Genomic DNA, 13875 nt, shown 5'->3' on the forward strand with positions numbered 1-13875 from the left:
AACTTAAGGGAAACCTGTTCTTTTTATCATTTTTTTCTTCCAAAGGTTTATTAATCGAAAACAAAAGTACAAACCGTGTAGGAAGTTTTTATGAGAGAACATCATTCTTGTCAATATGGAATATAACTCATCCATTCATTAATCAGGCCTTCAAATGCATGTCTGCATACCACTTCACCAGAAATGACAGAAAGAATTTTTCATCTAAAGAAATACTTATTACTTATGGTAAGTCACTTTGGGAAATTAGGGGCCATTTATAATCCAGATGTTGTCTCATGCATATATGTTCAGTCAAAAACACTTTTGGCAGTGTGAAATCTGCAGAAACAAATAAAAATGCATGCCTTCATAGAAAGCATAGTACATGTGTTTCATCCCAATAAGGGAATTGCATATTCAGCAGCTACATTGTTCTTTAATTGAACTGGCATCCAACTGAAGTCTGAATTTGGAGGAAATTTTAACTCTAGAGACCAACAGTTTACTGGAATATATTTTGCAGTTACCAGCAATCTCAGTCATGCACTTTAAGTCCTTGCTCATAGATATTATTTTATTCCAGCATATTGTGCAAGATCTAAAGGTTGAATAGTCTCTGTATGTGCTGTGTTAAATGAATGCCAATGCAGTTTAGGAATTCACTTGAACAAAAGGAAACTTGGATAATCACAAAACCTGTTCCCAAATTTCCACTTTTATAGCTGGAAATCTAAAGGGGAATGATTAAGTGATTGGCTTGACTCAGAATTCACATCTTCATGCAATCCAGGGACTCATAAAACAGGCTCTCTTAATTGCATGGATAACTGTAAATACATTATAGCTTGTCTTCAGGTCTCCACATGAATGCAAACAGATTGGGTAGAAAGAGCAGATGTGCTATTGTGGACTTTCTCTTTTCAAGTACTTTTGAACTTTCCATGAGTTCAACTGAATATGTGAGCAAGTCATTTTTATGAGTCTAGTGCACAGGTCTGCAACCCATGGCTCCAGAGCCACATGCAGCTCTTTCAGCCGTCTCCTGCGGCTCCCAGTCCTCTGCCATGTGCAGTCCAAAAAAAAAAAAAGTGGGACTAAAAAAGTTCAACCAATCAATTCAAATATGCAGGGTAGGTGCATATCTCGCCTTGGCTCCACTCTTCAGTCAAACCCTGTTCTGCGCATGCGCGCATGTACGCACATGTGCACACATTTTTTGCGGCTCCCAGTTTTTCCTTTTGTGAGGGAACCGGTTCCGAGTGGCTCTTTCACTGTTTCAGGTTGCTGACCCCTGGTCTAGTGCATTATAAATTTCCTTGCTCACCTGGTGGGTTTCAGAAAAGGCAAAGGAAATTAGCAGTTGTCCCTTTAGACCAGGGGTGTCAAACTGCCAGCCCACGGACCAGACGCATCATCCAGAAGCTGCGCCCACCCCATTGCTGGCAATAGCAAAACCATCCCAATACGTTGCACGACGTCACGTGACGTCACGAATTTGACATGTCTGCTTTAGACAATTTTTAAATAAATACTGTCCAGATGACTTTTACTTATAATTCAGCTGACTCCAAATTAGGTTCCAAGTATATTGTACAATTTCTTTAATTGCCCTTCTCTTGCTTGTGTACAGCTAGACAAACTTAACCAAATGTAGCTGTTTTATCTGTATCTCAGATGTTGGGCACTGGTCAAATGGTACTTGGTATGAATTTATAAATGCATGCAATATTTTTAATTTTGTCCTTGTAAGTTACACTATTGTGTAATATAGTGTTTCCCTAAAAGCCATCAGACTTTTCTGATTTTGATTGCTATAATTTAAAAAACCATAGTACTTCTGGGTTCCTTGAACATTAAAGTAATTCTGCATTCCTTCAATTCTGTTTTCATTTCACTGTCTTATCTATCAGCGGGAACACTATATTTAGAATAAAAACCTATGATTGTGATACTTTATTGCTATTTATTTTATTTTTTATTTTATTTACTTAAAACATTTATATAGCCACCCATCTTATAACCAACAATATCATGATGCTGTTCTTAAGGATAACCCACTATCTGAACTGGTTATTTTAAACAGGATTTCAGAATGCATCATTGGCATATTCAAAATTCACTAGTCACACTACTGCCATTTCAGATTCACCCACAGAAAGTAAGTGGCTTTGTTGATTCTATGACATATTATCTGTTCTTTAAATATTTGACAACTTAATGGTATAAATGTCAACAGCAAAATAAAACATGGTTATGAAAAGTACTTCAACAGTTACAAGTATTATAAGTTACTTTATTTTATTTAAAAAAATAGAAAGCAAAGGTTGTGATATCTTCATTAGGAAAAAGGGTAGGATATATCTATATATATTTGCCTCGTGTCTATTTAGCATAAAAAACATCGGTACATATATTACTACTTGTATCATTAAAACGTTGACGTAAAGTCATATGTGTGTCATTGCTTTGGCAGTTTAAAGAGTTTCCAGAGTTCATTTATGGCAGTTTGTTAAAGCTCTTTTATTTCATCCTCTGTATTTCAAGCCATGATTATTTTAATCAGGGTTACAGACTACCTTTTCTGAAGCCTCAAAAGTAACTCTAGCATCAGATTCCTCTTCAGAAAGTAAGTCCATTATAAATATTATGTTTATTTTTCTCCTGCATACATCCACAATTAACATTCAGTCACATGTGAATCTTGTAGTCTCAAAACTTCTACAGGTCATTTATTCATTTATTGTTAGTTTTATTGCTTCAGGGAAAAGTATCTAGCCCTTTGCTGTTTATGGTGAAAGCTCTTAAAAGTGCATAAAAAAGGAGCAATCCTTATATTGCTGGACTCTGTGGGACAAACACTTATCTCACCTAGGTCCTCTTCTCCAGGACTTGCATATAAGAGAAGGCAGGTACAACAAACTGTCATCACTGTGCTTCTTCTTTCATTTTTATATTACCATGTAGCCAGCACAGTATTTCTAGGCAAAGAAAGAAGGAAGGAAGGAAGGAAGGAAGGAAGGAAGGAAGGAAGGAAGGAAGGAAGGAAGGAAGGAAGGAAGGAAGGAAGGAAGGAAAGAAAGAACTATACCTGTTGTTTTTATAATCCTTTCACATTTCTAAATATAGTACTTCTAAAGTAATTTTGTATCCTTATACATTTTTTAATAAATCAGCAATAAAAATGCAATAATTAATGGTTGCATCAAGTTTTATTACACCTTTCAAGGTTTCAAAAGGAAGTATAACTTGTTTCGTTTTTGTAGTCTTTTTCCCCCTCCTTCCAGACAAGTCACAGATTTAGCAAGCACCACTTCTTTCTCATTTTTCCTCATATTTCTAATAGCTGTGTGGAGTGGGATGGAGTAAGATGGGTAGGGAGGGGAGGGGAGGGGAGGGGAGGGGAAGGGAAGGGGAGGAGAGGAGAGGAGAGGAGAGGAGAGGAGAGGAGAGGAGAGGAGAGGAGAGGAGAGGAGAGGAGAGGAGAGGAGAGGAGAGGAGAGGAGAGGAGAATCTTTTGCAAGGCTGGAAGTAGGGTTGCAATTGAGCCATTGTGTACATGTGAAATTATATTAAGAACTGTCATGGTCCAGTTGGAGTATAGTTATATAGTATGTTTGCTGAACATTTGCTTACGTTGGCTCGAACCTTCTTGTAGGGCAATCACTACATATCATAACAATGGGATTTAATATAGTGAATAAAGGAGAAAAAGTTTCTAAACAATCTCCTCCCTATCTGTATTTTTAAAGGATCTTAATTAACCTTTTTAAAAGATCTTAATTAACCCTCCTGATAAAGGACATCAGTAAGATTCAAAATATATTTTTAACGGTGGATATTAAAATAAAATGCATAGAGTCTTATTATTTTTAATTGGTTTAGATTTATTAATCATATTTTTCTGATCCCGCATGGGCAGAATGTTACATATATGGATTGGATTTGATGAGAACCATATACTGTAGACTTCAAATCCAATTAAGCATATCAAGCTTTATCAAGAAGTAGAAAAAATAGCTTTATATAATTTCATACCATCTTCTGGTATGCTAACAAAGCATTAAATGAGAAATTTAAAGACATTTTGTCTTCTACAGAACACTTGCATTCTACTAAAACCTTGCAAAGTGATACTACTACAAAGTTATTTACTGATTCCACAGTACCACAAAGTAAGTGATGAACGCTTCCTAAATTATTTGTATTTGGCGTGGAAAGTAGAAACATAATAGATTTCAATAATTGTGACTGACTTATCAAAGATTTTATTTTTTAAAAAATAGCTTTATATACTTTCGTATGTACTTTCACCACACTAAGAGCTGTGGTGGTGCCGTGGTTAGAGTGCAGAATTGCAGGTTAATTCTACTGACTGCCGGCAGTTTGATCCTTGCTCCGCCCCACCTCGAGTTTGACTCAGCCTTCCATCCTTCTGAGGTCAGTAAAATAAGGACTGAGATTGTTGGGGGCAATGTGCTGACCCTGTAAACCACTAAGAAAGTGCTATAAAGCACTATGAAGTGGTATATAAGTCTAAGTGGTATTGCTATTGCTATATGTGAGAGTTATTAGGCGAGCCTTTCTGGATAATGTGAAGTTGGCTCTTGTATTTTCTTTATAGTACTGAATATGAAGTCTGCATTTTAGTTTTGCTCCTCCTAATGGCAGTAGCCAACAAAACATTGAATATTCACAAAACAGGGAATTTAAAGTCAATTTGTCTTCTACAGAAATCTTGCATTCTACCCAAACCCTGCAAAGTACTACTACTACTACTGGGTTGCTCCATGATTCCACAGTACCACAAAGTAAGTTATAACACTTTCTATTTGTATTCAGTATGGGGAAGGTAGTACCATACTTATTTTACATCAAAGGAATAATTATGGCTTAGCCATATGCAGAAATAGTTATTACTATCAGGGAAATCTTTCCAGAAAATATGAACTGTTAGAGTTGTTCCTTTAGAATTTCATTTATAATGTGGAATTTGTATTATCCAAAGGAAGTCTACATTTTAGTTTTACCTTTGCTAGTATCATCTGGCTAACAAAGCCTAAATCTTCACAATGAACAAGGAATTTAAAGACAATGTATCTTCTACAGAATCTACCCAAACCCTGCAAAATGATCCTATTACAGAGTTCTTCAGTGACTCCACAGTACCTCAAAGTGAGTCTACAATACCACAAAGTAAGTTATAAACACTTTTTAAATTATTTGTATTCAACGTGGGAAAAGCAGAACCATATTTATTTCAAATCCTAGGTACATAAAAAAAGTAGAAATAGCCACTTTATATAGGAAAGTTATTCTTATTAGGAAAATCTTTTCAAATAATATGGAGTATTAGATTTATTTCTTTACAGGTTCCCTTTATATATTTCCTACAAATAAAGGGTTCACTTTTTGGGGGGATCAGCCAAGTATTGATCCATTGATTGCAACAGGAGCTGGCCAACTGGCTGTTACCCAAGCCTGTCATTGTGTCTCGACCAAAGTTTCCATGCCTAAGGCAGGACTAGAACTCATGATCTCTTGGTTTCTAGCCAAGTGCCTTAATTACTACACCAACTGGCTATGATATTGTACCTAAAATTCCCATTCAATGGATTCTTTAGCATCAATAATAAAACATACGTACATAGCAATATTGTTAAATATCAAGATATTGGATTAAGAACAAGAATGTATTTCAAGGGGATTTACTTGGAATGTAATTTACTTGAAGCAGAAAGGCAACATTTGCAATAAATAACATGGCTCAATATCGCTGTTAAACTGATGGCGTGCCTATACCTGATCTCACATTATATTATCAAAGCAGTTTGTTTGTTTCTAAAATTAATATAGTTTTTGAACCTGGATTACCTATTGGGCTGCCTGATATGCTACATAGCATGGAAGAACCTAATACTAATGCTAAATTACATATTGGAGTCTAGTACAGCTGGGCTATCCAATCTATAATCAAGAAACAAAGTCAGTTTAAAGAAAGTTGGTTCTTGATATGTATCATCATCAACAAGAATAATAATAATGAGAGTTGTCATTCTTTGGTTCATCAGAGCATCAGGGAAGCCTAGAGACGAAACTGCTTTTTCTTCCCAGTGCTAAATCTTCACCAACCATGGCATACAGCTCTATTTCGTTAGATAATCTGATTTTTATTGCTGCTAAGAAAAGTTCTTATTGAGAATAGTATAAGCAGTGACCTAACACTTCATGCCTGCTGCCCACAATTACAGTCCTCTTAATATGATTTTCCCATGTGGAACATCTTTAAAGCGCTGCTGCTTGTTTAGGTTGGAGAGGCTTCCTTGATTTATAAGCTGTAAAAAGATATTTTCTGTGGCAAATCACTTTGTTTTCACACGCATAACACACACACAAATAGAATCAAGCAAAGCAATGTTTATTACTCATTTTCAAACTGCTTTTGACATATATTTCTGAATCTTAAAACTTGTAAGATGTAGCTCGAGGTTCTTGTTTGAATTTCTGATGGGGATCCTATTCTTACCACTGCACTATCCAACTTGTGTTAGTGTAAAGGAATTACATTAGTACCATTGTCTCCTGGAGCAAAAAGTAGAAGTTCCATGTTTAGAGGATAGCTAATTATTTTACTTTGGAGGTGTATAAGGCTCAACGTGGATACTGTAAATTGTGTACATTTCTTATCCTCTGTAAGCCCTGGAAATCAAGAAAGCAAAAGACACCTGAAAGTTTGGAATAAAAATAAAATATATTTCATTGCAGAAAAAAGAATTTAACAAAAACTAAGAAGTTTCATTTATTCTAGCACCTGCACACATGCAAATTATTCCAAATTATTACACTACTATGTGTCTGCTGGAAAAACTACAATCATTGTTGAAGGTTTTACTGAAAATACCATGGGTTACCATGCAAAATATCCCAGGTTCAGTGTCTGGCATTTCCTAAAACAAAAGAAAAAATCCTGCTGAAATGCTGAAAAGTTAATGTTCCATCGAAGGCTAACGGTTCTTTAATTTTAGGAGAATCAAATTGGATAAGGTTAGTTAAGGGACTTCTCTATAAGGAAGTCTGTGATATGTATAAATCTGGATGATGTTTTTATATGTACAGCTGATGATGTGAAGTTGCAGACACCAATTAACAACTATGCAGTTGTTAACTAGTTCTTTAGTACAACTACTAGACCTGGGTGAAATCCAGACAAGCTTTATACCACAACAAAAAGGTACTGCAGAATGTTCTGTTTCTTTGCTGCCATCTAATGGTCACTGGATTTTACAGCCCAAATGTAATTAAAGGTAAAGGTTAAGGTTCCCCCGCACATGCGTGCTAGTCGTTTCCGACTCTAGGGGCCGGTGCTCATCTCCGTTTCAAAGCCGAAGAGCCAGCGCTTGTCCGAGGACGTCTCCGTGGTCATGTGGCCGGCATGACTAGACGCCAAAGGCACACGGAACGCTGTTACCTTCCCACCGTAGCGGTCCCTATTTTTCTACTTGCATTTTTACGTGCTTTCGAACTGCTAGGTTGGCAGAAGCTGGGACGAGTAACAGGCGCTCACTCTGTTACGCGGCACTCGGGATTCGACCCGCCAAACTGCTGACCTTCTGATCGACAAGCTCAGCGTCCTAACCCACTGAGCCACCGCGTCCCTCCAAATGTAATTACTACAACTCAAAGTATTTTCCCCCCTCTGCTTCTCACATTTGTGCTTCAGCAGGGGTCATCTTAATTTATTTCAGGTTATCTTTAATTAAAATCTAAGGTGTAAATATCCTTTCTAATCAATATCACTCTGGTTAAATTGTCATGATCTAATGTCATTATCTTGACAAAGGGCTGAAGAATTCCAGGGTAACAACCCACCAAAATGGTGCCACTGTGACTCATTTCCATGAGAACTCCATGCCATCACAACATAAGTGGACGCTATGAAAGTATTAACATAATTTTACATGACTTTATAAATTAGGAAATATTATCTACATTGTAATTATATGTAAAATTAGGTTCCTTAAGTCAGGATAGATAATTTAGAAGAATCAATGAGAGAGAGACAGAGGGAGGGAGGGAGAATCAGATCTATCTGTGCAAAGTCATGCAACCTATTTCATGAATGATCAATAATATATTGAGACACAAAAATGCCACAATGCTGCTACACCTAATCCATCTTGCTTGAGTTGGGAAGGCTAAGTATTATTAAAAGATGCCAATGTTGTAATATCAGATATACGTAAACACCAGCAAGAAAGAAATTAACTGAGCAGGGGCAATTAATTTGGTTTGTCATTGCACTGATTCCTCTGTCAACAATAGTGAACAATTCAGGCTATAGCTATCATACCTCCTTTATATGACGAGCTGAAGCTGTATAGGAAAGCACCATCAGCTGCTCAACACTGTCTGAAGATACAGTCAGGATACCCCAGGGGTCTTCAATCTTGGCCCTTTTATGACTTGTGGACTTCAAATCCCAGTGTCCCTGGCTGAGGAATTCTGGGAGTTGAAGTCCACAAGTCATAAAAGGGCCAAGTTTGAAGACCCCTGGGATATTGCAATGGAGTTTGAACTTGACAAATATCGCACCCTTATCAATAATAGGGGGAAATAGTGAAAACTCAACAAATCAAGATCCTTAAGCAATAATATCAAGAATCTGAATGAAGATGATTGCTACAAATATGTGGGCATCTTTCAAGGTGACAACATCAAGCACATTGAAGTCAAGAGAAAGAATCACAAGAGAATATATCATGAGAATTAAGAAGATCTTAAAGCCCAAATTCAGTGGAGGAAATACCATTAAGGCAATTAATACCTGAGCAATTTCAGTCGTTAGATACACAGCTGGAATAGTGGACTGGACTAAAGCAGAATTAAAAGACCTAAATAAGAAGATCAGAAAAATAATGACAATAAATCATGCAGTAATGTTGACAGACTCTACTTAACAAAGAAAATAATTGGCTAGTGGAATATTGCAATAAAACAGAAAAATAGCATGTTCTGGTACTTTAGAATTCAACAGACAAGCACCTGCTACATAACACCCCAGACTAAAGGATTGTCAATAAGAAAGACAAAATAGTTTGGATAGTGGAATTGGAATTGGAGGCAGCAAAATAGAAAAGAACAAAGTGGTGAAAAATCACAAAATATAAAGATCTGCACATCGAAGTAGAACAGTTGTGGCAGAAACAAGCAAAACACCATCAGCATTGACAAAAGCATCATCGCTCAATTGCAAAAGGCAGCTTTTACTTGGAACAGCTTACATCCTGCAACAGTACATGTAACAATGAACAACAAACTGCCTATCCTAGGTCCTTAAGAAAGACTCGACAAGTGGATAAAAATGTCAAATTCAGTCTAGACACTCGCTGACTGTGCAACCAACTGTAATAGCTCATCTTCTATTATGCCTGGCTGCACAATCAGCCAGATGTATGGTAATCATTACTGCTATAACAATACTGGTAAACTGGCTAAAATCATAAAGAATATATGCTTATCCTTTTTTAAGGAAATCTGCCCATCGGAAGAGTGATTGAAGTAACCACAATGAAGAGTCCTGCCAATTCATATACTATAAAGAATGGCCTTGATACTGGTAAATTATTGCTTCAGTTGTAAAGGAGGAGGAGAGCAAAATGGTTGCTGCACCTGGTTTTGGCAAGACTACTCTGAGGGGAGGGAGCTGAGGGAAGGGACGTACTGTACATTAATCAATTTCCCCACAATTTCCCAGTCATAATCAAGACTGAAAAGATTTGTTTCACAGGAGCCCTGGCATATATTACCCTACCTGTACCTGCCACTAAAGAATGAAAAGCTGCAGATGTGGTTGCCCATATTCTGAGCAGAATTACTGAGAGAATTTACAGTTGCCGGGGAAGCTGATGTGTTAATCCTTGCTAGGATCATTGCAAGATGTCAGGCTATATACTGCTACATAGCAATGTACAGCTTAGACACTTTCATGCTTGGAAAGTGTTTTCAATCTAAGCCATTGACTCAGTCCCTAAAAAGGGGGGAAGATAGATGGGCTATACTTCCAGAAATTATTTCAAAAGCTGCCCGAATAACAAATAGTCCTTATTTAGCAACTGTGTCATTTAACAACCATTCACAGTTATAATGGTGATGAAAAGGCAACTTTGTGACCAGTCCTCACATTTATGTGATTCGCAGTTCTCTAAAGCCAAGGAAAGGTGAAGCAAGATCATAAGCGCAGTCATGATTTCACTTGTGACTGCTTTACTTATTGAAAAAGTTGTTTGATTGTGGTTGCTAAACAAGGACTACCTGTATAGATTTATGCTCATTTTAGAACGAGAGCAAATTCTAAGTGCCTCTTTGTTTCTAATTCATCTTGTGTCAGTATTTTAGTCCTACTGTTGCTTAAATTGCAAATGGAAATGAATATAATATAATTCTTGCCCCTATAAATGCCATCCAATGCCACACAGTGTTGCAAAACTGCAAATAAAAGTGTGTTTTTTTTAATATCAGGTCTCCTACCATTGAAATCGCATAAGCCACAATATGTTATTGTAAGACATATGAAGTGCAATAGGATAACTAATTGGAAAGTAGATCATGTGTTATGCTGGTAAGCTGGATATTAACAGTACCAGGATAAGGCATTAGTTTAAAACTTCCCCTAGGTTCTTAAAGACTGCAAGCAGCACAGTGAGCACAAGGCAGGTTGCATGGCATCCTGCCATCTCTCCCAACACCCAGAGTCTGCCTCACAGTATCTGCCACTAAGATGGCTTCTGGATCCTGTCTGATGTTGACTCCTCTATAATCAACTGCTTTGGATAATTTGTTTGGATGTGATAGTCAAAAACAAATTAAAAAACACTCATAATTTAGAAATGTAGAAAGAATAACTGTTCAAAGCTTGCTTATGGTTTTTGTTATAATAATTTTGGCACTGTACCCTTTCCAGGTTCTACAATGGTTCCAAAACACAGTACATTTCCATGGCCAATAGTTGTGTCATTTCTGCTTCTCTTCTGCACGTGCTTAATCATTTGTGGGATTAGAAAATGGTGTCAGCTTCAAAGAGAAATGTAAGTACACTGTGTCACTACTTTAATTCATTTTGTGCATCATTGTGAATTTACTCCTATACAAACCAGTGAGATTAATTGCAAAAAGATTTCTTTTTAAAGAAAGAATGAAGTAAATCAACAGGTTTTTTGTATTTTTAGAAAAGTTATTAATAAGTTATAACAGTTACTATGACAACAAAATATGGCAGTAATTGCCCACTAAAAAAACCTACATACCTTGTTGTTGTTGTTGTTAGCTGCGAAGTCGTGTCCGACCCATCACGACCCTATGGACAACATTCCTCCAGGCCTTCCTGTCCTCTACCATCTTCTGGAGTCCATTTAAGCTCATGCCTACTGCTTCAGTGACTCCATCCAGCCACCTCATTCTCTGTCGTCCCCTTCTTCTATTGCCCTCAATCTTTCCCAGCATTAGGCTCTTCTCCAGTGAGTCCTTCCTTCTCATTAGGTGGCCAAAGCATTTGAGTTTTAGCTTCAGGATCTGGCCTTCTAAAGAGCAGTCAGGGTTGATCTCCTCTAGGACTGACCGGTTTGATCGCCTTGCAGTCCAAGGGACTCGCAGGAGTCTTCTCCAGCACCAGAGTTCAAAGGCCTCAATTCTTTGGTGCTCAGCCTTTCTTATGGTCCAACTTTCACAGCCATACATTGCAACTGGGAAGACCATAGCCTTGATATACGCACTTTTGTTGACAGGGTGATGTCTCTGCTTTATACCTTATAGTCATTTAAATAAATAACACACAATAAGATCCATATAATATTAATTATCAGTATGAGAGTAAACATTATTGAAATATAATTGATATTAAGCTACATTCTCATGTTTAAAGAATGGCATATCTATAATATTTTTAAAATATGTATGTCAGGGCAACTGAACATATTATTATGAATAATAACATATTATTAGAATAAGACTTTATTCTCGGTTTACCTTGTGATGTCATTATCACAAATGATCCTGGTCACTTTATTTAAACTTTGATTTGGTATTACTCAAAGGAACAAAAAGAAATACAAATATCTTAATAATATTACTGATTTTAATGGTTCACTTTTCATTGAGAAGGTATATTAGGTCCCTGCTTCAATGTAAATTAATGGCAGGGTGGACGTATTTTTATGCCTAATTATGTTTTACTTCTTAATTCTATCTAACTATTCTGATTGTTTATTGTGTATGTTCATTTGCTGCACATTTTAAACAGGATTATTTTCATTGTAGTATGAATAAACCTCCGTCTTTCAAGCCACCTCCTCCACCAGTCAAGTATTCCTCCATCCAAGTCTATAATGAAAGTTATTCATCCTGTGATGAATTAGAGAATCTGAAATCAGCCTGAAAATCTATAATGACCCAGCGTAAAAAATGACACACGTACTCTATGGCTTTTACAATACAGGCAGTGATGCACATTCCCATTTGGACCGCTTAATCTTGTATTTGTTCTAAAGTATATGACATTTAGCACATTTACAAACCCAGATTACCTTTTGTAATCGGCACATCATGAAATCAAACATATGGCAAATAACAGCTAGTGCGCCTTTGCAGGAGAACAATGAATCTTCATTCAATATACAACTGTTTGTTTGAAAGACTATGAAGGTATGATTAATATGTATGATATTAATATGTATGATACTGACTGATAGTCTCAGTTATGTTTCTTTCCACGTTACGCCTACATTTTTGCTAGATTGAAGATGCTCGCAAGAGTTACCTGTTTTTCCAGACAGTGGCCTAAAATGAGAAATCCACATTGCTGTATATGAATGCAAAGAATCAATAATAAATTAGGCACAAATGCAAATATTCCATTAGGGAATTCATTCCCACTAGCTGCATATACAAATAAATGGATTTACGTAAAACTGAGAATGAAAGACACAAACTCCAACAGAAGAGAATATATGCATCTCAAGAGTTGAACTGTGGAGTCCTTGATTATTTGCTTGCAGATGTTTCATTACCCTACTCGGTAACTTCAGCAGTTCAGGTAGTCCTCAACTTACAACCATTCAAAGTTATAACGGCATTGAAAAAAGTAACTTATGACCACATTTCACACTTACAATCATCGCAGCATTCCCCATAGTCATGTGATCAAAATTCAGATGCTTAGTGACACGTGTTTATGACGGTTGCTGTATCCCAGGGTCATACAATCACCTTTGCAACCTTCTGACAATCAAAGTCAATGGGGAAGCCAGTTTAATTTAACAACCACGTTGCTAACTTAACAGCTGCAGTAATTCACTTAACAACTGGGGCAAGAAAGGTCATAAAAGTCACTTAACTGTCTTGCTTAGCATGACAAATTTTGGGCTCAGTTGTGGTTGTAAGGCAAGGACTCACACTTGTATTAATGAGTGTGAGCTTTGCTTCCTCTTTATATACAGTAGCTTGGCTTGCCAGTGTTAGTGGGGATTGTTTTTTCCTTGCTAGTTCCTTGATTTGTTTTTGTTTTCTGTTTCCCTGGTGTCAATCCCTGCTTATCTGGGTATTGGCTGCTAGAGAGGAAGTATTCTGGTCTTTTTGTTTACCTCTTAATTTTTTAATTGCCATTTTTGAACTGGGTGTCACTATGGTTTATTTCTATGTGTCAATTGATAGCTGACTTGTCTGAATGTCAAACTTCTAGGAATTCCCTAGCATCTTTGGATTTAACGTGATCTAAAATTCTTGCATTTTTGCAGTTGAAACTATGGTTGAGTTTGTCCATAGTTGTGAGATTAAGGAGTTTTCATCATGTCTTCTGACTGGTAGTTGGTGTTCATGGATGTGATCTGCTAGCCTTCTGCCTGT

At 36.8% G+C, this 13875-nt stretch overlaps 1 protein-coding gene across 1 annotated transcript in view; it reads left to right on the forward strand.

Annotated features, from left to right (window-relative positions):
• The window catches only part of CD96 (CD96 molecule), a 33005-nt gene extending 20054 nt beyond the window's left edge, over positions 1 to 12951 (forward strand). Inside the window, exons 7-15 of the mRNA XM_081326635.1 lie at positions 46 to 228; positions 2066 to 2140; positions 2546 to 2608; positions 4080 to 4154; positions 4713 to 4790; positions 5089 to 5175; positions 9509 to 9595; positions 10940 to 11063; positions 12292 to 12951. Coding sequence (XP_081182761.1) covers positions 46 to 228; positions 2066 to 2140; positions 2546 to 2608; positions 4080 to 4154; positions 4713 to 4790; positions 5089 to 5175; positions 9509 to 9595; positions 10940 to 11063; positions 12292 to 12409 — 890 coding nt within the window. The 3' untranslated portion in view covers positions 12410 to 12951. The remainder of the gene's footprint in view (positions 1 to 45; positions 229 to 2065; positions 2141 to 2545; positions 2609 to 4079; positions 4155 to 4712; positions 4791 to 5088; positions 5176 to 9508; positions 9596 to 10939; positions 11064 to 12291) is intronic.
• Positions 12952 to 13875: the final 924 nt, after the last annotated feature.

Source organism: Vipera berus, assembly GCF_964194415.1.
Source record: "Vipera berus genome assembly, chromosome: 4".
NCBI lineage: Eukaryota > Metazoa > Chordata > Lepidosauria > Squamata > Viperidae > Vipera > Vipera berus.